Source organism: Panthera pardus, unplaced genomic scaffold (assembly GCF_024362965.1).
Source record: "Panthera pardus isolate Hobbes unplaced genomic scaffold, ASM2436296v1 HiC_scaffold_13, whole genome shotgun sequence".
Lineage (NCBI taxonomy): Eukaryota > Metazoa > Chordata > Mammalia > Carnivora > Felidae > Panthera > Panthera pardus.
Window position 1 is genome coordinate 123,003,349 of NW_026526688.1, and position 27,230 is coordinate 123,030,578.

The 27,230-nt window shown below is 34.8% G+C and overlaps 1 protein-coding gene and 1 long non-coding RNA gene across 6 annotated transcripts in view; both read right to left on the reverse strand.

The window, feature by feature from the left end:
- Window positions 1-27,230, reverse strand: part of RAP1GDS1 (Rap1 GTPase-GDP dissociation stimulator 1) — a 167,935-nt gene that overhangs the window by 72,592 nt on the left and 68,113 nt on the right. For all 5 annotated transcript variants that reach the window (XM_019415489.2, XM_019415478.2, XM_019415496.2 and 2 more), the window contains one exon: window positions 23,806-23,931. In XM_019415489.2, the coding sequence (XP_019271034.1) occupies window positions 23,806-23,931 (126 nt within the window). The remainder of the gene's footprint in view (window positions 1-23,805; window positions 23,932-27,230) is intronic.
- Window positions 18,550-23,799, reverse strand: LOC128776579 (uncharacterized). Its single transcript, XR_008421727.1, has 2 exons — window positions 19,804-23,799; window positions 18,550-19,563 (listed from the first exon to the last, which is right to left on the reverse strand). It is a non-coding gene; the product is annotated as an uncharacterized LOC128776579 (long non-coding RNA).

Genomic DNA, 27,230 nt, shown 5'->3' on the forward strand with positions numbered 1-27,230 from the left:
CATGGAAGGATCAGAGAAAGACCTATGGTCATGTTTTCCAGAATGTCTTTTAAGACCAGTGGCATTTATTATATGTATAAAAAAAAATGTGGACTTTTTTGTTTAGATTCTGATTCCCTGATTAATTCTATTGAAGGAAACTTATGTAAAATAAACTAAATAGATATAAAATGTATACCTGATGAGTTTTGATGGTTCTGTTTACCCTGGACACCACCAACACAATCAACATAGCAAGTATTTCATCACAATCAAAAGATTCCTCATGTCTCTTTGCAAACCATCTCTCCCTCTACCTCTGGCTCCAGACAATGAATGTTTTCTGTCAGTACAGATTATTTTGCATTGTGTGTGTATGTATATGCATATATATATATATATATGTGCATTAGATATAAATATATTATATGTATGTTCATACAGTATGTATTCTTTTATGTCTGACACTCTTTTAGCTCAGCTTAATGATTTGGAGGTTCATCCATGGTGTCAGGTATGTATGTGGTTTACTCTTTACTGCTAAAGAATATTCTACCATATGGATACATGACTATTTTTTTAATCCATTTACCTATATTGGTAGATATTTGGGTTGTTTCTAGTTTGAGGATATTGTGAATACAACTGCATCGAATGCTGATATACAAATACTTGGGTAAATAATTGGGAATGGAATAGCTGAATCATATGGTGGGTATTTATGAGTGTATCATTATTGAGCGCTATTATATTTAAAAGAAGAATGTGAAACACCACTGAAAATTTTTACTTAAGTTTTCAAAATACTGGGGCACATGGGGTGGCTCACTCTTGATTTCAGCTCAGGTCTTATGGTTTATGGGATCGAGCCTCGTGTTGGGCTCTGTGCTGACAGTGCAGATCCTGCTTGGGATTCTCTCTCTCTCTCTCTCTCTCTCTCTCTCACTCTCTCTCTGCTCCTCCCCCTGCTTGTGCGTGTGTGTACTCTCTCTCAAAATAAATAAACGACAAGAAAAAAAGGTTCAAATACTATAAAAATTGAAAACCTTAAAAAAAAAGTAAGTATTCTTGACATTTAAGAGGTGCTTTAAATACACATCAAATTGAAGGCAAACTTTAGCTGCTTCATAACTTTGTAAGGACAGGGTTTCTCCTTCTCCAAAATCACTTTTGGCCACCACAGAAAAGCATCAGCCCCATTCTACAAGATTGCTTTTAATGTACAACTTTCCTAATTAACTTTATAATATTCATCCAAATCAAAAAATGAGGGGAAAATCAGGGTTAAAAGAAATAAGGGTAGCTAAGAAAAAAATTCTAGAAATGACAGAAATTATGTCATAACAACTCAGAAATGTGAAGAGGAAAAAGGCAACCAGGTCTTTGTGCAAGAATAATAGCACTGATCCTACACTCAGAAATCATTAAATATTTTCACCTGGAGGCTTGGTTCTAAGTCAATCAATTTTAACATTAAATTATTATGTAAAAAATTGCCTGTGATTTTCATTCAGTTATGGCTTCCTGAAATATATACCATTCTGTAAAAAATGACTTGGCATTTCTTCATTTCCATCATTTCTTTATCATAAAGCACTATATATACTGACATGATTTAGTAAAGTTTAGGTGATACAAATGACATATATTAAATAGTTATGAATTGGCCTATACTATATTACGTGGAACAAAGAAAAAAACAACAACAATCACCTGGTATTCACGCAAGTGACAAGCTGTCCAGTTGAAACAACCAGTTTCTGTTCTTTCATCTTCCTATCACTGCTTATTTTAAGAAGGTTTTTCAGGTCACTGAAGAACTTTTTTTGCTGTTTATTTGACACATTACTATGTTTTTGCAGCTTAAAACCTCAATTTAGGTTGGAGGAAAAAAGATGGCGGAGCAGCATTGGAGACCCTCAGCTGGTCTCATCCCTGAAACGCACCAAGATCATCAGGAAACCATTTTGCACACTTGTGAAAATGATCTCAGGATTAACAAACAATCTGCATAACTTGAGCCACAGAACTCGGCAGCTATGCAGTGCGGAGAGGTAAACTGGGGGACAGAAGAGGTAGGGAGTTGTTTTTGCAGAGAGAGGACAGAGAAAGAGGGAGAATGCAGAGCATCAGGAGAGCGCAGGAAAAACACTCCCCTGAAAGTAGCTAGAGAGAGAGAAAGAATAAAAACACTTGCTGGGGACTGAACAAGAAATCTGTTCCCTAAAACCACTGATGGAAAGGAAGGAGAGGGTTTCACTACCAACAGGATTCTATAAACAGTGCAGCACAGGGTCTGAAGTATCAGTGCTCTGTATCTGGTGGTGCTCTGGTAAGGAAGCACGGCATCGGGTCTCAGGGGTCCTTGTGCAACATGGGGAGAAGTGGTTCTCCTGCTTGGAGAGCATTTGGTAGAGACCATCTGGTATCCCCACAGGTAAAGGTCCCTTTGGACCCTGGAGAACAGCCACATTTGCTGGTATTGGGACAAAGATGCCAGAGTGTGGTGAAACCTGGTGCCAGCTGTGTGCTGTGATTTGCTACAATCTCTGAACCTCTGCACTGCGTGATCACATGAACATTTTCTGGGGCAAGCTGGCACCTGGCCATTGCTCAGTGAGACCAGCTCCCAGAGAGTTGGCGTGGGTCCAAGCCACAGGGGTTTCTTAAGTATGTGGTTTTGAAACACATTCCTTCTGAGATAAAACTCTGGAGGGAGGTGCTGCCTGGCAGGCAGAAAGCTTGGGACATGGACAAGGTACAGGTAGGAGTGGAAAGAGCCCTGAGACAAAGGAGGGGTGCTTGATTGCAGGTAGGTGAGAATGCAAAGTTCCTGTATCAGACTAGGGAGCTGGGTGAAGCCACTTCAACCTCTCTCATGCATTGGTGCCTCAATGATCCACGCCAGTAAGCTAAGAAGCACCATCTAGTGGAGAATGGAGCCATACACCAAATCCTGCCCTACTGTGCCCTCCAAGCACATCCCCTATAAAACCAGCACAAGTCTCTCCACCTGCTTAGTGAACAGAAAACAGAACCTTCATAGTTTCAGTTCTAGGAGAAACTGGATATAACTTTACCCAGGTTTCATTGTGTTTGCTCGTTCATTCATTTTTTTTTTTTTTGCTTCTGTTTTTATTTAAATTGTTTTTGTAGTTGTTTTCTTTTTCTTGGATACAGAAAGAGAAAAATATATTTTTCTTTGAATCTAAGAAATTTTTTATATTTATTTTTAATTAAAAAATTATTTCATTTTTATTCTTTTTTAGCATATAATTTTTATTCTTATATTTTTTATCTTTTTTTTTCTTTCTTTTCTTTCCTTTCTCTATTCTATCAAGCTACTTTCAACAAGCAGACCAAACACACCTAGGATCTAGCTTCCTTTATTTAATTTTTTGTTTTGTTTTTAATTTTAATTGTTATTTTACTAATTCATTTTCTTCCTCCAAAATGACAAAATGAAGGAATTCACCCCAAAGAAAGAACAGGAAGAAATGACAGCCAGGGGTTTAACAACACAGAGATAAGCAAGATGTCTGAACTAGAATTTAGAACCACAATAAAAAGAATACTGGCTGGGGTTGAAAAAAGAAGTATAATCTAGTCAGAATGAAATTGAAAATGCTATAACCATGAGGCAATCTCAAATGAATGATACGATGGCAAGGATGGATGAAGCAGTGAATCAGTGATACAGAAGGTAAAATTAAGGAGAATAAGGAAGCAGAAAAAAGAAACAAAGGCAAAAGAGGATGATACAAGACTTAGAGAACTCAGCAACTTATTAAAAAGGAATAACATCTGAACCATAGGAGTCCCAGAAGATGAAGAGAGAGAAAAAGGGGCAGAAGTTTTTATGTGAGCAAATGAGAGCGGAACACTTTCCTAATTTGAGGAAGGATGCAGACATCAAAATCCAAGCAAAAACCAACCATTACCAAGGTATATCATAGTCAAATTAACAAAATACATAACAAGGAAAGAATGATGAAAGCAGCAAAGGAAAAAAGTCCTTTATCTATGAGGGAAGACAAATCAGGTTTGCTGCAGACATATCCACAGAAACTTGGCAGGCCAGAAAGGAGTGGCAGGATATATTCAACAGGCTGAATCAGAAAAATATGCAGACAGAATTCTTTATCCAGCAAGGCTGTCATTCAAAATAGAAGGAGAGAGAGTTTCCCAGACAAATAAAAACTAAAGGAGTTCATGACCACTAAACCAGCCCTGAAAGAAATTTTAAGGGGGACCCTTTGAGTGGAGAAAAGACAAAACAAAAAAGACCAAAAGCAGCAAGACTAGAAAGGACCAGGGAACACCACCAGAAACACCAACTCTAGAGGCAACACAATGACACTAACTTCATATCTTTCAGTAATTACTCTAAATGTCAAAGGACTAAACACTCCAATCAAAAGACATAGGGCATCAGAATTGATAAGAAACAAGATCCGTCTATATGCTGCTTACAACAGACTCATTTTAAACCTAAAGACATCTGCACCCTGAAAGTAGGGGATGGAAAACCATCTATCACGCTAATGGTCATCAAAAGAAAGATGGAGTAGCCATACTTATATCAGACAAACTAGATTTTAAAATAAAGACTGTAACTAGAGATGAAGTAGGAGATTATATCATAATCAAGGGGTCTATCCACAAAGAAGATCTAATTCTTAACATATATATTCAGAACATTTCATCCTAAAGCAGCAGAATACACATTCTTCTCAAGTGCACATGGAACATTCTCCACAGTGGATCACATACTGGGACACAAATCAGCCCTCAACAAGTACAAAAAGATCAAGAAGATATACCTTGCATATCTTCAGACCACAGCGCTATGAAACTCAAAATCAACCACACACAAAATAATTTGGAAAGTCATGACTACTTGGGAGATTAAAGAACGTCCTACTAAAGAATGAATGGCTTAACCAATAAATTAAAGAGGAAATTAAAAATTACATGGAAGCCAATGAAAATGAAAATATGACAGCCCAAATCCTCTTGTGTGCAGCAAAGGCAGTTGTAAGAGGGAAGTATATGGCAATCCAGGCCTTCATAAAGGAGGAATAAAGGTCTCAAATACACAATCTAACCTTACACCTAAAAGAGCTGGGAAAAGAACAACAAATAAAGCCCCAAACCAGCAGAAATGGGAAATAATAAAGATTAGAGTAGAAACCAATGGTATCGAAATCAAAACAACAGTAGAGCTCATCAATGACATGAGGAGGTTCTTTGAAAGAATTAACAAAACTGATAAACCCCTAACCAGCTTGATCAAAAAGGAAAAGGAAAGGAGCCAAATACATAAAATCATAAAAAAAAGAGACACAACTAACACTGCAGAAATACAAGCGATAATAACAGAATATTATATCTGGCCAACAAAGTGGGCCACCTGGAAGAAATGGGCAAATTCCTAGAAACATATAAACTACCAAAACTGAAACAGGAAGAAATAGAAAATTTGAACAGACCCATAACCAGTAAAGAAATTGACTCAGTAATCAAAAAATCTCCCAAACATAAGAGTCTAAGCCGGATGGATTTCCAGGGAAACTCTATCAAACATTTAAAGAAGAGTTAATTTAAAGCCTATTCCTTGGAAGCTATTCCAAAAAATAGAGATGGAAGGAAAACTTCCAAACTCATTTTACGAGGCCTGCATTACCTTGATTCCAAAACCAGACAAAGACCCCACTAAAAAGGAGAACTACAGACCAATTTCCCTGATGAACATGATGCAAAAATTCTCAACAAGAAACCAGCAAACTGGATCCAATAATATAATACTTATCTACCATGATCAACTAGAATTTATTCCTTGGATGCAGGGCTGGTTCAATATCCACAAATCAATCAATGTGATACATCACATTGATAAAAGAAAGAGTAAGAACCACATTATCTTCTCAGCAGATGCAGAGAAAGCATTTGACAAAATGTTTTTTCTTGATAAAAACCCTCAAGAAAGAAAGTAGTGGTAGAAGAATCATATCTCAAGATCATAAAAGCCATATACAAAAGACCCAAAGCTAAAATCATCCTCAATGGGGAAAAACTGAGAGCTTTCCCCCTAAGATCAAGAACACGACAAATATGTCCACTCTCACCATGAATAAAACGCATCCTAATCAGCAAGAAGAGAGTCAAACTTTCACTCTTCACGGACTACATGATACTCTATGTGGAAAACCAAAAGATTCCACCAAAAATCTGGTAGAACTGATCCATGAATTCAGCAAAGTCGCAGGATATAACCCTGCTGCACAGAAATCGGTTGCATTCCTATACATCAATAATGATGCAGCAGAAAGAGAAACGAAGGAATCGATCCCATTTACAATTACACCAAAACCCATAAAATACCTAGGAATAAACCTAATCAAAGAGGTGAAAAATCTATACACTGAAAACTATAGAAAGCTTATGAAAGAAATGAAGAAGATAGAAAGAAATGAAAAACATTCCATGCTCATGGATTAGAAGAATATTGTTAAAATGTCAATACTACCTAAAGCAATCTACATATTCAATGCAATCCCTATCAAAATAACACCAGCATTCTTCACAGAGCTAGAACAAACAATCTTAAAATTTGTATGGAACCAGAAAAGACCCCGAATAGGAAAAGCAATCCTGAAAAAGAAAACCAAAGCTGGAGGCAACACAATTCTGGAGTTCAAGCTAAATTACAAAGCTGTAATCATCAAGACAATATGGTACTGGCACAAAACCAGACACACAAATTAATGGAAGAGAATAGAGAACCAAAAAATTGATCCACAAATGTATGGCCAACTAATCTTTGACAAAGCAGGAAAGAATATCCAATGGAATAAAGACAGTCTCTTCAGCAAGTGGTGCTGGGAAAACTGCACAGCGACATACAGAAGAATGAACCTGGACCATTTTCTTACACCATACACACAAATAAATTCAAAATGGATGAAAGACCTAAATGTAAGATAGGAAGCTAACAAGATTCTAGAGGAGGAAATAGGCAACAACATCTTTGACTTCGGCCACAGCAACTTCCTACTTGACATGTCTCCTGAGGCAAGGGAAACAAAAACAAAAATGAACTACTGGGACCCCATCAAGATAAAAAATCTTCTGCACAGTGAAGCAATCAGCTAAACTGAGGCAACCGACGGAATGCAAATGTAAATGATATATCAGATAAAGGGTTAGTATCCAAAATCTATAAAGAACTTATCAAACTCAACACCCAAAAAACAAATAATCCAGTGAGGAAATGGGCAAAAAACATGAATAGACACCTTTCCAAAGAAGACGTCCAGATAGCCAAAAGACACATGAAAATATGCTCAACATCACTCATCATCAAGGAAATACAAATCAAAACCACAATGAGATACCACCTTACACCTGTCAGAATGGCTAAAATTAACAACTCAGGCAACAACAGATGTTGGCAAGGATGCAGAGAAAGAGGAACACTTTTGCACTCCTGGTGGTAATGCAAACTAGTGCAGCCACTGTGGAAAACAGTATAGAGGTTCTTCAAAAAATTAAAAATAGAGGGGCACCTGGGTGGCTCAGTCAGTTGAGCGTCCGACTTCAGCTCAGGTCATGATCTCACGGTTCGTGAGTTCGGGCCCTGCATCGGCTCTGTGCTGACAACTCAGAGCCTGGAGCCTGCTTCAGATTGTGGGTTCCCCTCTCTCTCTGCCCCTCCCCCACTCATGCTCTCTCTCTGCCTCTCAAAACTAAAGAAAACTAATAAAAAAAAATTTTTTTTAATTTAAAATAGAACTACCCTATTATCCAGCAATTGCACTGCTAGGTATTTATCCAAAGGATACAGGAGTGCTGTTTTGAAGGGGTACATGCACCCTAATGTTTAGGGCAGCACTATCAACAATAGCCATAGTGTGGAAAGAGCCCCAAATCCATCGACTGATGAATGGATAAAGAAGATGTGGTGTGTGTGTGTGTGTGTGTGTGTGTGTGTGTGTGTGTCTGCGCGCGTGTATACAATGGAATATATACAATGGAATATTACTCAGCAATCAAATAGAATGAAATCTTGCCATTTGCAACAACATAGATGGAACCAGACTGTATTTATGTTAAGGGAATTAAGTCAGTCGGAGAAAGACAAATATCATATGACTTCACTCATATGAGGAATTTAAGATACAAAACAAATGAAGATAAGGGAAGGGAAGCAAAAATCATATAAAAACAGAAAGGGAGACAAACCACAAGAGACTTAAATACAGAGAACAAACTGAGGGTTGCTGGTGGGGGTGCTGGGTGGGGGACTGGGCTGTATGGATGACACTTGTTGGGATGAGCGCTGGGTGTTATACGTAATGATGAATCACTAAATTCTATTGCTGAAATCATTATCACACTATATGTTAACTTAGACTTATATCAAAAATAAATAAATCCTCAATTTATTTCATCAAAGCACAGTATCCAAAAAAAAATTTTCTGTTAGTGAGCTACTAAAAAGAAAAGATCACTTTACAATGCCAATAAATTAGACAAATTTAAAAGCATATCAATCAGTAAAAGTTGATCAAAACTTAATTTTAAAATATTTGTTGGGGCGCCTGGGTGGCTCAGTTGGTTAAGGCTCCGACTTCAGCTCAGGTCATGATCTCATAGCCTGTGAGTTCGAGCTCCGTGTCAGGCTCTAGGCTGACAGCTCAGAGCCTGGAGCCTCCTTCCAGTTGTGTCTCCCTGTCTCTCTGCCCCCTGCCCTGCTCATACTCTGTCTCTGTCTCCTAAAAATAAATAAACATTAGAAAAAATATTTGTTAAAAATATGTAAAATGTGTATAAATTCCTATCATTCTTCATGCCAGGAATGGCAGAATTTTTTCAGACAATTATTAAAGACAGTATAATTTTAATTTTTATCATCTATCACTTTTTATACACAAGAAATAAGACAAAGCAACAGATATTTGTCTGAAAACCTATCTTTGTCTAACTGGTTTGAGAACAATAAAACTCTCAGATTGTTATATGGCTTTCCTTAGTTTTACTGAGAATCCTAATGAAATCAGTGTCTTTTATTTCCCAGTGAATAAACAGGGAAGTATTTCATAGACTCCTCTACATTTATAGAAAATGACAAAAGTAAAGGATCAAATATGATAATAAAGCATATTTATGCACATATATATGTTTTACATAACATTTTCAAATTTGGAAAAATGTAAGGAGCTTTTCCCTCCTCACTTGGTTCTGCTCCATCTCTTTCAATTAGGTAAAGTTTATTTTTGTGATTTTTAACAGATTAAACAAAATGTTGGTTTAGGATTAACTTTTAGCAAAATTCTTACAGCATATTCCTATAGCTGCAATTTTCCCCCTATATCTGCAATTCTCAGAGCTGAACCATTAATGTTGAAGCATAAATTGGGGCGCCTGGATGGCTCAGTCGGTTGAGCGTCCGACTTCAGCTCAGGTCATGATCTCACGGTCCATGGGTTCAAGCCTCGCATCAGGCTCTGTGTTGACAGCTCAGAGACTGGAGCCTGCTTCAGATTCTGTGTCTCCCTCTCTCTCTGCCCCTCCCCCATTCATGCTCTGTCTCTGTCTCAAAAATAAATAAACATTTAAAAAAACTAAAAAAAATTGAAGCATAAATGTACTTAATGAAGTATGTATTTATGAAAGTGATAACTTCTTCAAATATAGTACTTACAGAGACAATGAACCAAAGAAATGGATTTTAGTTTAACACTAACCTGAAAAATCACTTGAACTCTCAGGACTCAGTTTCCTTTCCTGTAAAATTTGGAAGGGGTGGAATAGATGACTGATTCTAGAAGTTTCTTGTACTTAAAGAAATCATTATTTTATTTTTTTTTAAACTTTTTTTTTCAACGTTTATTTATTTTTGAGACAGAGAGAGACACAGCATGAACAGGGGAGGGGCAGAGACAGAGGGAGACACAGAATCTGAAACAGGCTGCAGGCTCTGAGCGGTCAGCACAGAGCCCGACGCGGGGGTCGAACTCACGGGCCGTGAGATCATGACCTGAGCCGAAGTCCCAAAGTCGGACGCTTAACCGACCAAGCCACCCAGGTGCCCCAAGAAATCATTATTTTAAAAATGATGAATTCTAGCTTTACTCCCTTAAGCTTTCTATTTTTTTTTTTTCCGAATCTACACCACCTATCCAAGTATAATCTGAATATTATGCTAAATGCAAAAAATTACCTAAACTTTTTGGGTGTTTATCCCCAAAATGTACATGAATATAAAGATATAGAAATTGCCCACCTATCATTCCTCTTGTGTATCTCTATTAAAAACTCAGACTTATTACTGCCCCCAGAAAAACAAGCAGCAGTAAGAGCAAAAGTCAGAAAGATATAAGAAAACAATCTTTGTTCTCTCCTGTATCAGTAAACTGCCCTAACCTCTAGCTGCTGAAGCTCCAAATCTAGACATTACTCTTGATTTCTCTCTTATTCTCACATTCCTGATCCATCCACCACTGCAAATACTTCTCAAATTCTTCTGATGCCTTCCATCATCCTCACTACCATAATCCTAAACCAGGTCACCCTTCCCTCTTGCCTGAACAACGACAACAACAACGACAACTACAAGTCTCACAATTGGGTCTCCATGCTTCCATCTTACTACTCAACTTCCATTCTTTTCAACCCACTTTCCATGCAGCTCCAAGAGTGAGGTTTTTAAAACCCGAATCAGATCCCCTTTGATAAATTCTTATTACTCTAGAATAATCCACAAGGTTCTCTATGATCTAGGTCTTACTTCTTCCATGTTTTTGTACAATACTCTTCCTGTACACCGCAGCTCCTTTATCTTGATCTCTTTTCTGTTCTTTAAACATATTAAGTTCTTTCCTCACTCAGGGCTTTGCAGTTGCTATACTTCTAAAGAAATATTCTTCCCCTTCTCTTTAAATAGTTTATTCTCCTTTCTCAGACCTCAGCTCAAATAACATCCTCAGAGACAACTTTCTTCACCTTCAGATTCTCTCCGTTACATCATCTTGCTTATTCCTTTGATATCAATGACCACAGTCTGTAAATATTTTCTTCTTGTACTATTTACTTCTTTATTTCCTCCTGTGTAAGCCCCACAAGGATGTGAATTTCTTGCTCTTATTTTCTCCTATGATGCCCATCACTGGCATAGTGCCCTGAACACAGTGGGCTCAATCAATATTTGTTGATTAACGTACTTGGTGCATCCATATACACAAAAGAATACAAAGACACAAAGTGAGAATTTCCAGGGATTTACTCATCATCACTACTGGAATAAAAACACTCAAACCATATGACCCATGGTGTAGATGCTGAGACTTTCTAGAGGCAGGAACATAAATACATGTCTTCAATGACATAAAGGCATGTTTCTAAATCTAATCTTCCTAGTAGTGATAAATTTTTTCCTATGTCATATAAAAGACTGACTGAAAGGATGGTTCAACAGGTCAAATCTTTGTTAGTTTATTCAAATATGTCTTAAGCATTTAAACGAAAAATGTGAATCCATCAGTATCTTTTCTGGAACTCAAAAAGCAACTTATTCATGAACCAGGTGCAGGTAAAATGTATGAAAGACTAGATATAAAAGTAAAAGCTATAAATATTACATCAGTGAAATTACAAAAAAGAGTCATGAAGAAAAAACCATGATCATTAAATAAATGCTCACGTATCAAAAAAGCATCAAACTTGCAATTTTGTGGCACAGTATTATATTCAGGTTTAAATTTTGTCTTTATGCGGGAAAATTTCAAATACATTTACATATTTACATTTATAATGCAGGATCAGGAAGAAAGCACTAGTTCCACAGATGCAGTTTAAAATTAGGTCACAACATGGCATCTGACAGACATAGCTTTGGGGCGCCTGATGATACTTGTGCTAATTTCTGCAGTCAATAGATTTCTTACATTAGCCTAAACTGTTTGATAATCTTTTTTTTTCAAAAAGCCTTTAAATAATAGAGCATCCACGAATCACCAAGAAATCACTGAAATTACTCCACTTATTTTTATATTTCTATACTATCATTTTATTAGCAAAAGACTGAGTAACTGCAGATTATAAGAAAATTATACAATAATTAAACTCAATTATTTCCATAAAATTACCTTAAATGATTTCTGAATAGCTTTTGGGTTACAATGTAAATAATTTATTATTCTACTTTATAAGTCTAAACTGCTCAAGATCAAAACTAAATTTTATTCCAATTATTTTACATATGAGAGAGGCTTTTGTATGAAACCATTTCATACTTAAAAGAAATGCTAGGTTATGTATATGTATGTGTGTATGTGTGCCCACATGTATATACAGTTACGACTTAAAATTTAACTTGAACTGACAACAGCACGGTTTTGAGAAAGATACAAACATTTATTCCAGCCAGCAAGAAGAATGTGAATTATTCACTTTCAAGTAGCATTTATCTTTTATATTCCCTCCCAGCCAAGGGAAATATCTGCAACATGCAGCAGAGACTACTGATTAAGAACAGAGAGAGTTCTCAGTACTTCAGCTTGGTTACAAAGAACAAAAACTGAAAAATTAAAACAGAACACAATTAAGAGCAGAGGATAACATGTATTAACAAGGTTCTCATAAGCAGACTGAAAATTTTATGTTTAATATATCTAAACGTTGACTTCATCTTTAACGGTGAAATTAAGGTAATAAAGGGGGGAAAGTTTTAAGCAAAAACAAATCTTATTTTTGAAGAACTTGATAAATTAGACTTTCCCCACCCTAAGACTTATTATTCAGGAAAGAAAAATTCCAAAGGCCATTCAGGCTTTGACTCAGAGACTAGGAAGGAGCCTGGTATCCAGGGACAAAAAAAAAAAAAAAAAAAAAAAAATTAATTTGGCAACTATGTATGACTTCTTATTGAACTCAAGAAAAATCATCTAATATTTCTGTCACATGCAACACTTTCTCAAATGCTGTCTTCACCTTCATATCTATAAAATTGGTAACAACTGCTTGAAAATGATTATTCCATCTCTTTTTAACAAGACAGTCACATCTTTATAGTACTTGGAAACTAATGAAGTATTGGAAAAAAGCAGCTCTGTAATGTGTCCTTTGCCCTACAATTATCGAGGTAAAAATTTAAAGAACCTTTGAGCTTTAAATGCCACTTTAATAAACAAGAGGCATCTGAATGTGATAGCAAGTATAAAAACGGAAAAGATCACAGTTCCTCAACATGTAAACTATCTGAAGGGTTATTTAAACCCTTCAGGTTTAACCCTTCATGCACTGTTTAAATCCAGTGCATGTTTTACTTTGCAAAAATAAACCACACTGATAATAAACAATCTAATCTTAATTCATATTATAATTTCATTCCTTCTGTTGTAGTCAGTTTTTACCACATCACACCTGGCCTACTGTAATGGCTTCCTCCTCTTTTTGCCTCAGTTTTCTTCCCATTCTGATCCAAATATATGCTTCTATGAAGCTGAAGTATCAATTTAAAGTTATTTTCAGTGTTTTTTCCTCCTGTCCAGACATCAAAGTACAAAATAACTCCTTATAGTCTACATACATTTTAAGTGCACAACACACATTGACACATGGATGCAAAAATCAAGATGTGTAACCACAGTAAACCTCCACTATTATTTAGTTATTTAAAAAATTCTATCTTCATGACAGTTGATATCATGCCCCACAGCCCCAATTCTGAACTTTCCCCCCACACCACAAGTTTCCTACTATTGCCTTGCTGCTGACTTTTACTGACAGATGGACTTGACTTCTATTTTATTGGGAAGATAGGAGGCCATGCCAGAAACACTATTCTGATTGCCCTCTTTACTGCCTTAACATTTCTTTTTTATACTTTCATCTATCTTGTGACAGTTTTCTATAATACCAGATTTACTTGGGTTCACGATTTCATTTCTCCTCTTTTCATCCATGATCTTTCTCCATCAGTTATTCCCTATAAGAGATTTACTCTGTCCTTGTCCACAGGTTCTAGCCTAACACATATGTTCCTCTCTCCGCTGCTCTATATCACTCTCACAGTGCTGCCCTTCCCCCAAACTACTCATGTTTTTTCTCATTAAACTTCCAGAAAGTTAATATTCCCCCTTCATTTCCTCATTACCCACCATAGCCCTTGAAATCTGACTTCTCTCTAAACAAGACTCAACTTAAAGATGTCTTTTAAAATATGAATGTCTCTTTCTCCAGTCACCAAAACTCAGTATTTTTTTTCTCGGCAGTACTTGACACTGTTTAGCACCAACTCTATGAAATCCATGACAAGACATAAATTTATTTCCCTTGAGTCTTTCAGTGCTTCTTCACAAGCTCCTCCATGTCTTCTACATCCTAAATATGGCTGTTTTCCTTTAAGCGTTTCTTCTATTCTCATGGGTCAACGATCACTCATAAATGCATGAATCCTAAAGCACATTCACCAGAATGTGACAACAGCACTTCAGGTTCAACACGCCTCCAAACATATTCACCTAGATGGGATCTCACGATTTATGTCTTTTGTTGGTATTATCTTGATTCAAATTCTGGACCCATGGACTCCTTCCTCTTAAATGATACCTTTTTTGATTCTACACACACACACACACACACACACACACACACACACACACACACTTCCTTCCTGTTCTCTTTCATTTGTTCCTCAATTTGAAAAAGGGGGAAAAAAAAGCTTTTTAAGTGGTTATTCTTCATCTAGTCCACTGCCCAATGATTTTTAAGTAGGAATGTGCATCAGAATCATTTAGGGAGCCTTTGCAGAATATGTATATAATAGGCTGTATTCTAGCCTCAGAGATGCTGATGATTTACTTGTTCTAGCATATGACTACAAAAACGTATTCTGAAAATGTTCCCTAAGTGTTTTCAGATGCACACTTCTTAAGAATGGCTGCCTATCTTATAATGTACATCTCTTTCAAATTAACTTTGTCTATTGTATCAATTTGAACATTTCATTGTTTTGCTGAAATACCTTCAACGGCTCCCCATTACAGAAGCTCTTCCCTAACCTGGGTTCCTGACACATCACTCCATTATATTATCTATCTTTTAAAAGGCTTTTCTGTGCTCCTGAAAAAATCCTTTAACATTCTCTCCACAGGCTGAAATCCTATGCAGATTAAATGCCTTCTTTTTCATGGATACTATTGAAAGAGCTCAATCACAAATGAGGTCCTTCCTAGACCTATATTATGTAACCTCTTTTAGCATTTGTTACATAGTACCTTGTTTTTTAACATTGATATACATGCTTCAATACAATGAATACACTACAACTTCTTTAAATATGAGACACACTTGGACAGAAACAGAAGTGATTATCAGCAAAATCATTTTCCCCCTCACATTATTTGTATTGGTTTTCTAGAACAAGGGTAAATTATAAACTACTTAAAGGCTGATACTTACCAGAAATCTCACCTGAAGTAGATGCTTGTGGCCAAACACAGAAATTCTCCTGAGACTAGGAATGCTAATGTGTAACCTATCACCATAGGTTGCATAGAAGGCAGAAGCTAATAAGTTGTAACTTGTTCATTACCTGTTCTAAGACTTGAGAGTATAAATTCCCTCTCCCTAAGAAAGGGGAACCTTCTGGCATTATTAGTGGGAATGCAAACTGGTGCAGCCACTCTGGAAAAGTGTGGAGGTTCCTCAAAAAATTAAAGATTGAATTACCCTAAGACAGAGAAATAGCACTACTAGGAATTTATCCAAAGGATATAGGAGTGGCTGACACAGAGGCACGTGCACCCCCAATATTTATAGCAGTGCTATCAACAATAGCCAAATTATGGAAAGAGCCCAAAGGTCCATAAACTGATGAATGGATAAAGAAGATGTAGTTTATATATACAATGGAATACTACTCAGCAATGAGAAAGAATGAAATCTTGTCATTTGCAACAATGTGGATGAAACCGGAGCATATTATCCTAAGTGAAGTAAGTCAGAGAAAGACAGATACCATTATGTTTTCACTCATATGTGGAAGTTGAGAAACTTCACAGAAGACTACGGGGGAAGGGAAAGATAAAGGGTGGAAGGGAGTGGGGAGGTGTGGGGGGAGAATGGATGATGGGCACTGAGGAGGGCACTTGTTGGGATGTTTTATGTAAGTGATGAATCACCGAAATCTACTCCTGAAGCCAAGAGCACACCGTATACACTGTATGCTAGCTAACTTGACAAAAAAATAGAGTAAAATAATAAATAAAATAAAATAAAATAAAATAAAATAAATTCCCTAAATCTTATTTTGGGACTAGCAATTTTTTGTTGATTTTTTCCTGAAAGTCAAATTTGAAAATTTGAAGGGAGAAAAAAATAGAGGCAACTGTATCCTCCATTTTAATTGCGCAAACCCAGTAAACCAAAACAAACAAAACCTTAAAAACCCCAACAGTTATTGCTGTAGATCATACTTTAAAATTTTATATGCATGTGTATACATGCATAAGTGTGTATGTGTGTGTGTGTATATATATATATATATATATATATATATTTCCTCCACACAAGTAGAGTTGAAAGAAACAAGGTCATTTCACATACAAGAAAGAACATGTATGCCTCTCAGATATAAGGAGCTTTGTAAACTTTTAATTTTGAAATAATTAGATGCTCAAGGAAACTGAAAAAAAAAAAAAAAAAAAAAGCAGTACAGAAAGGTCCCATGTACCCTCCATCCAGCTCACTCGAAGGGTCACATTTACACAACTTTAATACAATATACCCCAACCAGGAAACTGCCACTGATACAACCCACAGACCTTGTTCAGATTTCATCAGGTTTCATAGGCACTTGTGTATGTGTATGGACATGTATAGTTCCAAGCAATTTTATCACATATATAGATTCATACAGCCACCCTCAATATGTGGTATTTTTAAATATTCACTTTCATGCAAATCAGATTTTTATCAAATTGATAACAGGCTTAAAAATAAAAGATAAGCATTTTTTTTTTTTGGTCTCAGAAAACAGAAACGTGGATACATTATACAACATAGAAATTGAGCATGTACAATGAGTACAAACAAAGTAGAACTGTATTTTGGCTGAAAATAAACTAGAAAATACATTCAAGTCAAAATTTCAAATTTTTAAGTTGTATGCTTTCAGTTCACTAAAAAACAATATATCTGGGCTATGATGTCCAATTAAAACTTAAAGTATTCAGTATTATTTCTTGGATTCTGTTGAAGATTTGGTATAAGAAACAATCATATGGAGACTATCTAGGCAATTTTTATACAGCCATTATTGAAGATGCTGTCTCCAATGACAGCCAATATCCTCTGCATATTTTAAGAGGGATGTGTACAGATTCATCTAGGGAGCTGATATCCCAGTGATAAATCTCTTCTAGCATTTGTCTCAACAGTTTTTTTTTTTTTGACCAAAGAACTAGACTATTTCTCCTTAGCATAAAATAAAAATTACTCAGCATAACAACTTTTTTTTTTCCACCCTGGCTGCCAAGAAGCTCAAATTAAATTAGTGCTTATTATGGTAAGTATATTATCCCTGATTCTTAAATGATTTATCTTTGCCTCTCTTTATATGGCTTCTGGTCCTTGTATCTTTATTTTAGATATCTTATGTATATTAGTATATGTATTACATTATGTCACAGCACACTTTTAGAAATAATAATGTATGGACTGAATGTTTGTGTCCCTCCAAAATTCACATCCCTGATGTGATGGTAGTAGGAAATAATTAGGTTATAGAGGTAGAACTCTCATAATGGGATTTGTGCCTTTATAACAGACAGGAGAGCTTGCTTCCTCTCTTGCTTCTCTCTCTGCCATGTACGCATACAGTTTGCTGTGGGCAAAAACTACTGGCTTCTTGATCTTGGATTCCTCAGCTTCCAGAACTGTGAGAAACAAATGTTTGTTGGTTAAGCCACCCAGTCTATGATATTTTGTTATAGTGGCCCAAACTAAGACAAAGGATCATGCATATATGCTACATATTTCCTTTGTACAGCAGCTCAAAATTTGTATTATACATCTAAATATAAACCTAACTTAATTCACATAAGTCCACTTTACCAATGAGGATATTAAAATTCAGGAAGATTAAATGACAACTTAGTAAATGGCAGAATTGGAAATCTTAACATCTGCAATATTTGCCTTCCAGGGGCATAGTAAAATCTCACTTATTTATAATTACTATTTTAAAATGAACTATATTTTATATAAGCAATGCACTATTTGCTTAATTTCTAAAAATGGCTCCAATTACAACTCTTATCATCTATTTATTTTTATTCTGACCAAAACCCACATAAATTTAGTGTGTACTTTTAACTGTCAACAAGTTGTGTTCCTTTGTGCATTTTATTTTCTCTATCATATTAGAGACAGACATCTTTAATGGCGTGAAATTTTTCAGTTTATAATCGTGTTACAAAACAACATTTTTTCCCAATATATTCAGCATATCTGTGTAATAAAGTATTTTCATGTGATAATAGCCATAATTACTATCTCTAAAAATTGCAGTTGCATGTAGTTTTTTATTCTCCTATACATAATACACTTTGGTGATAAACCCATTCTTATACAACAGATTAACTGATAAAAGAATCTGGTTTTTACTTATTGGATAATAATTCTATTTTATTCTAAAACTGACTACTGACACAAAGTAGGGTAAATGTATGAACCTGCAAAACTCTCTAACACATGATTAAATACTTAACCTAATTTATACCACTGAAATAAGCATTTATTTTAAATGCCAGGCATAAATTTGCAAATACACTTTGCTTACTTAGGCAATTTCAAAGCGTGTCTGTATTATAACACACACTTATCTAACCAACTTATATTACAAAATACTATAGAATTAATGCAAATTATATTTTAGCATTTGCAATCAGAATGATGAATTCTTTTTTTACATAAAAATAGTGTAGCAAAGTTAAAATCATTAATATATAAATAGGTCCAGGCATATATTTGGTATCCTTTCCATTTATACTTGAAGTCAATGAAATAAACAATATCTATTTCACTTCATAAATACTGGCTATGGCAAGCCTGATCATCATCTCATTTTGAATATTCATTTATTCTTCAGTGAGCACAAATCCAATTTTCTTCATATCATGTAAGATGGCATATTATATGTTTCTTAAGTGTGTACCTTTCCAATAATAGTATCAATTATATAATAATCATTAATTTTCTATAAAGATGCACATTTAATTTTAATATGTATTAACTTGAATTGTACATTATTCTTTCTCTGGTATATAGAAAGGCAGAAATATTTGTCTAATTATTTTCTTCCAGCTTCTACTAAATAACCTTGGACAAATACATCTAATATCAATTATTTCCTGACCTCAAGCAGTAACATCTTCAAACAGAGAAAACTCAGTCTCCAATCACCAATTTATCCTTAACAAATTATAAATACAGTGTGGAAATTTAAAAAGCAGCTCTTCACTACCATAAGGCTATTTAACTATATCAACAATTTAAAATGTGTACAGCTAGGGGCGCCTGGGTGGCTCAGTCGGTTGAGCGTCCGACTTTGGCTCAGGTCATGATCTCGCAGTCCGTGAGTTCGAGCCCCGCGTCGGGCTCTGTGCTGACAGCTCAGAGCCTGGAGCCTGTTTCGGATTCTGTGTCTCCCTCTCTCTCTCTGACCCTCCCCCATTCATGCTCTGTCTCTATCTCAAAAATAAATAAATGTTAAAAAATAAATAAATAAATAAATAAAATGTGTACAGCTATATAAACAAAACTAGTCATTGAAAGAAGGGAATACTACAGAGATAGACAAATGAGAAAAAAAAGAACTCATTCTTTTTAATATCTCCTTTGAGAGAAATGTAAATGAAATAGGCTGAAGGCATGCAATTCTGAAATGTAATGCTACTTCTCTTTATTTAAAATCACATTACCCAACATATCCCATCACAATTTTGCTAATTCCTTTCTAAATTGAAATACAAATTTTCCCTAATCTTTTTTAATTTTTTTTTAATGTTTATTTATTTTTGAGACAGAGAGAGACAGAGCATGAACGGGGGAGGGTCAGAGAGAGGGAGACACAGAATCTGAAACAGGCTCCAGGCTCTGAGCTGTCAGCACAGAGCCTGACGTGGGGCTCAGACTCATGGACCGCGAGATCATGACCCGAGCCGAAGTCGGCCACTTAACCGACTGAGCCACCCAGGCGCCCCCCTAATCTTTGATTTAAAGCATCTCAAATGTCTCATAAAAAGGGTTTTTTGGCAAAGTTCAAGGCAAGACAGCTTTAAAATGTTGCTTATATCAGAAGTCTGTTTGGATACTTGGAAAGAAAAATCCATAACTGAAGTATCTTTGGAGGCTCTTTGGAAGATCAGAAAAAAGACCAGGCATCTTAAATGAAAAATGTTCTTATCCAGTGATTCTTTCATCTCTATATGCAGGAGAAAGACTGGGATTCAAAAAGTTGATCAGTAACAAAGCCTCACTCCGTCCTATTTAGCAGTTCTGTCAGCCTGCTACCTATGTTATGTAAGAGTTTCCTTCCATTCGGAAGAGTTCCTAAAATGTCAAAGCCAGTAAAACTGAAACCTGACCTACTTTTTTCAAAAGATTTCCATGGATTTTATGGCAAGTGTAATTCCTTTTACAGTTGGAGTTCTCCTCCTTTCAAATAAACTGTGTTAACTGAAATATCTTAGCAACTGCATTACCTTTTAAGGGTTAAAATAAAAATCCATAAAATATACACAAATTTTCTCAAATTTTTATCTCTTATAGTGAATTCCTTCTGGTGCTTTTTGCATATATTGGCTTTATTATCTGTTGTAAGCCTAATAACATTCTGAATGAACCTGCATTAAAATATTATCCACTTAGGAGTGCCTGGGTGGCTCAGTCATCTCATGTTTTGTGGGTTTGAGCCCCATGTCAGGCTCTGTGCTGACAGATCACAGCCTGAATCAGAGCCTGGAACCTGCTTCAGATTCTGTGTCTCCCTCTCTCTCTCTCTGCCCCTCTCCCACTTGAGCTCTCACTCTCTCTCTCTCAAAAATAAACATTAAAAAATTTTTTTAATAAAAAAATTAGCCACTTGGGAGTGCATTTATAAAATGTAAGTAAACTGCTTAGTCTGACAGGTAAGTTTGATAAAACACCAATGTGAATTTTAAAACATGTATTATTTATAAGAAAAAGATTCCCTGTATTTATAAAGCTGTCATGTGTAGTTTTCTATTTTCTTTTTAAGAAGGAAGCATTATATTCTTTTTTTTTTTTTTTTAATTTATTTTTGAGAAAGACAGTGTGAGCAGGGAAGGGGCAAAGAGAAAGGGAGACACAAAATCCAAAGCAGGCTCCAGGCTCTGAGTGGTCAGCACAGAGCCTGACGTGGGGATCGAACCCATGAGCCATGAGATCGTGACCTGAGCTGAGGACAGATGCTTAGACGACTGAGCCACCCTCAATAATGAAGCATTACATTCTTGAGAGGGAAGAAGGCTAATTAATTAAAAGAGAAGTTACTCACTACTTTTTAAAAAAGAAATCTAATTCCTGGGTTCTTTCAAACTCCTAATTGTCAAAATATATAATGAGAAATGCATTTCAAATAAATTCACAAATCAAGCACACAGCATATTTACAGACTAAAATATCATTTTCGTAATTCAAATAAAAGTGCTGTACTTTTCTTACAATTATTCTGACAAAATCACTGAGATGTTCACAGAGATTTAATTTCAAATAAAAGGATAAGAAAGCATACAGGCTTATAGAAATTATATGCATAAGATAGCATGGCACAATGAATACATTTTATCAGATAATTTACAGTAATAAATCACTCTTTATATTTATACATTTTTAAGACTATTAACTTCACTTTCCTTAAACAAGGTTTACAAGTATAAAAAACAGCCTATATTTGCTATGCTTAATTTTCCATTTAACTATAATTTACATTGAATTAAATGAAAATAAAGTGGTTATAAATATTTATAAGTAAATGAAACAAAAAAAATTAAATTCATAGCCTAAAGCACACCACAGACTTTATACCTCATAAAAACAGAGCAAATGGACTTTACTTTCATCAGAATGATAATCTTATTAACTACACATTTACTACCCTAACTTCATGGTTCTTTAGAGTACACAGGAAATAAAATTACTGTGTGCCCATAAAAATAATAGCAGTATGAGATAAGAGATCACTATGAGTGTTTCTTCTATTGTGCCAAAACTAAGGGAAACTCCAGGACAAAAGTACTTAAAATAGAGAATTCCTATATTTAAATAATGCATAATTTAAGAATAACTAAACAGAGCAAGGGTTAAAGAATACTTGTGGCAGCCCTAAATTCTAGTAATATAACACAGAAGGATAAGAATAAACATAGTAATGATCAATGGTCACCAAATACATGCCATCAATCTTTGACTATTACTCTGTAGAGATCTTTTTAACTTTTATTCTTAACATTAATGATATAAAATATATCTTAAATGGTTCACTCAATACTCAAAGCTAATACTGTAAGCTATGATGTTTAATAAAAATCCTAAATATAAAAAGGCAAAGTTACAAACATAAAGCACTAGAATTTTATAAATAAAGCTAATACCCTAGGATAAAAGGCACTAGAAGGAAGGAACAGATAGATAATTTTATAATCAGTATTGGGGACTGGAAATTGTAAGTTAAAGTTCATATTAAGACATCCACATCCTCACACATAATATATTATGTTCCAGAAAAAGTAAGGAAAGGGAACAAGTTAGGCTAGCCTTACCACCAATGCTACAAAGAAATTAAATCTGAAAGTTACAGTTTCAGTCTTTTTTCTACTTTCTTTTATCATAAATAAATATGTTTATGACCTTATTTTCTATCTGGTTTACATGTCCAAATCACTTTGTGAGGCATCGCCTATGATGAAAGGGTTATGTCTTTTGTGCATGAAATCACTGGGGAAAATAAATAGTAAAAGTTATCTTAGTTATATAAATAGAACTAAATTCCTAGGAGACTTTAAAGGTAAATGTTAAAATATGTGTTTCTGGCTCAGAAAATATAAATCTAAGGAAAATCCAGGATAAGGCAAATTTAACTGAATATACTAAGGATTTTTCTGTATTTTGTTTACATATTTGTGGAGAGGAGAAGTAGAAAATGTAAAATTTTTGCAATATATCCAAACCCAAGTTCTTGCTTTGTCTTTACCTGGCACGGTAGCGTATTACAGAAAGCGGTGAGGATGATAATGACATTATGACAAATAGGAATGGAGTCAATGCAGATGCAGTAGGCCAGTCTAGCTTTTGAGAAGACAATGGTTTTTATTAATGGTTTTATTGAATTACAAGTAATTAAAAATTTATTTGGACAGACTTAAATACTTTAAAAAACTGTGTTCATAAGCATTCTCATTCAGAGCTATAACTGCAATAAAACCTAACTGAAAAGACAACATACATTTGTTCTAAAACGCTTCAAAAACCCCAATTTCTCAGAAATTGACTTACTTTCCTCTGAAAGTATTATTTGTGATAGCAGAGAAAAAGAATTCACTTCCTTAACTTCTTAGTTAAGAATCCTATGGCTCAAATTTCCACTGGTTCTGCTAAGCAAGCAGAGCTAAATCATCTGGCTCATGTTAGTGTCTTAGCCTAGAAAAGACAGTGCTAACACTAAAAGTGGAATTAGTCTGAAAACCATAATTCTTACACAAAAGTTTTTAAGTGTATCATTGATATTTCAACACTTACGGCTATCGTAACATATGTTTCCTAGAGCCCTGCCCGTTTGAAGTAGCACTTCCTGGTCTTTGCTATTTAGCAGCTGCACCAGTGGTGAAATCAATCCAGCATCCACACATGGAATACGCATAAATTCTGAAAATAAGAGACATATGTAATTAAAAATCTAAAAATTCACAATTTACATAAATCACGTCCCTTAATAAATACCTACGATTAAAATGTTTAAGATGGCTTACCATTTGAAGAGTACATTCTGTTCAAAAGCACCATTATAACCCTACTAAATACTTCATAGAATAAGTACACAAAATGAGTGGGCTCTTATTTTTATTGACAGTCTCTGCCACAACCAAAAAGACTTTTAATTAACTTTCATTATACCTAATTGATCACTATCTTCTTATAATTACAAATGTGCTTGGGAAGCAATGTGTGATGATGGAAACATTGGCAATGCTCCTTCCATGAACCTGATAATTAACGTACTACAGTTATAAACTAAGTTATCAAATTGTGTGAATTTTCACTATATGGTCTCTAAAAAAGACAAAATATGATTTTTTTCAAAGGTTCAAGTGTCTCATTAAAAATAATAGGTCCTTTTCAATTGCTAAGATCTAGTGGAATCATCTATTCCTTATCTTCATTCCTACTCTTTATTTGTATGGATCATTAGTATCTGCTGTTACACCCACACATTCATAGGTCTTAAGTACCAAATGCTAAGTTTTCTTATGCTTCCAACTCATTTTTCATTAGCTCTATAGTAAACCATTCTCAAATTTATTGTCTCCCAATAACAGCATCACAGTCGTGATGATCAGACATAAGTTTTACGGTGTCTCATGATAGACTACTACATAATTAAAGGATAATAATGACATCTAATTAATAAAAGTTCTCCAAATAATCAGTATTTAGAACCATTATTTTGGACATCATGATTTGCTGTAAGGATGTACTGGTCAATGAAGTTAGTCAACATACATCTAATTCCTCTACCTATAACCCATCCTACATAAATAAATCACTATCTTTTCAGTATTACTTTCAAGGGGGCCCACTCCTTAGCTTGCTCCACAAACACCATCATAAGCAACCCTCCTTCTCATTCTCTTCATTTTCAAATTCCTAGAGCACATCATATAGGGCTGTTATGTGAGCTGTTACCTCTGACACAACTTTTCCTGCTAACATAGCTATGAGTCACAGAAGTATTCCTCTCTACTTAAACAAAGGATTGCATTTCTATTATATCTCTTACTTACTACTGTATTATTGAAAGCTCTCTGTAATTTAAACTTCCAAGATTAAGAATACTTGTTACTTCTAAAGCTAACTTTTAAGTTTACTGTTAATTTTTTTTTAACTCCCTAACAGGAGTTTTCCCTATTGGGAAAACAAATCACGCTATATGTACTTCCAAGAATTCAATGACCATCTTCTATGGAAGATGACACATCAATATACTTGTCTACCTCTTAAGTTAATGGTCACACTTCAGGATCTTTATATATTTCAAATCTTAAAATAGCACGTCACCAACTCAAATTAATCAAATTAAATACACATATTCATTATCTCTTCTACCTTTTCCTATAACTAGCTTCCAACAGTGAGATCATTTTAATAACTACTAAAATAAGAAATTTAGGAACAGTCTGATTTGCACTCTTATGTCATAAATGGAATCTGTTGTTAGATTGTACTGGTTTGTTTGTTGCTCTGCTTCACGCAATGGCAACATTGATGAGCTACTATTTTTGCTTTGATACCCTAATTGTCTATATGATACCAACATATCTTTCAAAATTCTGATGGTACAATCAACAGCTTCAGTTATTTTTGAAATGATAGAGAATAAGTAATTACAGGAAAATTGCAGATTCAAATAAAACTAAAGCTGTTCTGAACATTTTTTTTTAAATAGAAAAGCATATAAAGAACACCTTAAACACTCACCATGTTATAGGTCAATTAGGTTTCAATTTTTTTAAAAAGCACATTAAAGGGGCGCCTGGGTGGCTCAGTCGGTTGGGTGTCCGACTTCGGCTCAGGTCACGATCTCACAGTTTGTGAGTTCGAGCCCCGCGTCAGGCTCTGTGCTGACACCTTGGAGCCTGGAGCCTGCTTCAGATTCTGTGTCTTCTTCTCTCTCTCTGCCCCTCCCCAACTTGTGCTCTGTCTCTCTATGTCTCTCAAAACATAAATAAATGTAAAAAAAAAATTTTTTAAAAGCACATTAAAAATAAAATAAAACTAGTATATTCCTTAGCTTTCAATATAAAGGCAATACTGCCAGTCCCTGAAAAGAGTAAATTCCCTTCTAAAACCTGCTTTTCAGCCAATTTGTTTTTTAACTGAGGAGTGCAGCCCTCCTTAGCTAGTTTTAAAGACATGAAGTTACATACTTTAGAAGGATGTATGTAAAAATACCAGGAATCAATAAGGAATATGTTTAAGATCTTATATAATTAATATATATAATTATGTTATATATAATATAGTATTATAATATATAATATAGTGTTATATATGAAATATAGTATATAATAGCTATATATATAGTTATATAATATGCATATATATGTGCATTATATATATTATATATATAATATAATATTATATATATATAACGTAGTTACATACTTTAGATGGATATATGTAAAAATACTAGGAATTAATAAGGAATATGTTTAAGATCTTATATAATATATGTAATTATGTTATGATATAATATATAATATAGTATTATAATATATAATATAGTGTTATATATGAAATAGAGTATATAATAGTTATATATATATAGCATTATATAATGTAGTTACATACTTTAGATGGATATGTGTAAAAATATACCAGGACTTAAAAAGGAATGTGTTTAAGATATTATATATATAACATAATTAAGATATTATATATGTAACATAATTATATGTTATGTATAATATTATATATATAATTGAATGAATGGCTGTGACAGTCATCCCTGTTCAAAGGGGTTCCCACTAGACACATCCCTAGTTCACACTGCTTGTGCCTGTTACCTGATCATAGCTGGATGGACTCTGACTCAAGTCCAGACTATACAAGCTGGCCTATCAGATATTCTAGTTCAAAAAATCTTCTAAATGGGGCACCTGGGTGGCTCAGGTGGTATAGCACCCGACTCTTGATCTCAGGGTCGTGAGTTCAAGTCCCATATTGGATATCGAGCCCAGTTAAGAAAAAAACATCTACTAAACAGGATAATAGTGACGAATTAAAAAAAAAAAAAAAGAAGAAGAAGAAAGAAAAATCAGATCCTCTCTCGACAATTTTTATTCCAGGGGAGTGAGGGAAGGACTATCAGGGGAAAGCTGAAACTAAGATACATTCAGAATGACAGTGAGTGGAAAAACCAAAGTCTGTGGAAGCCATTATGCAAT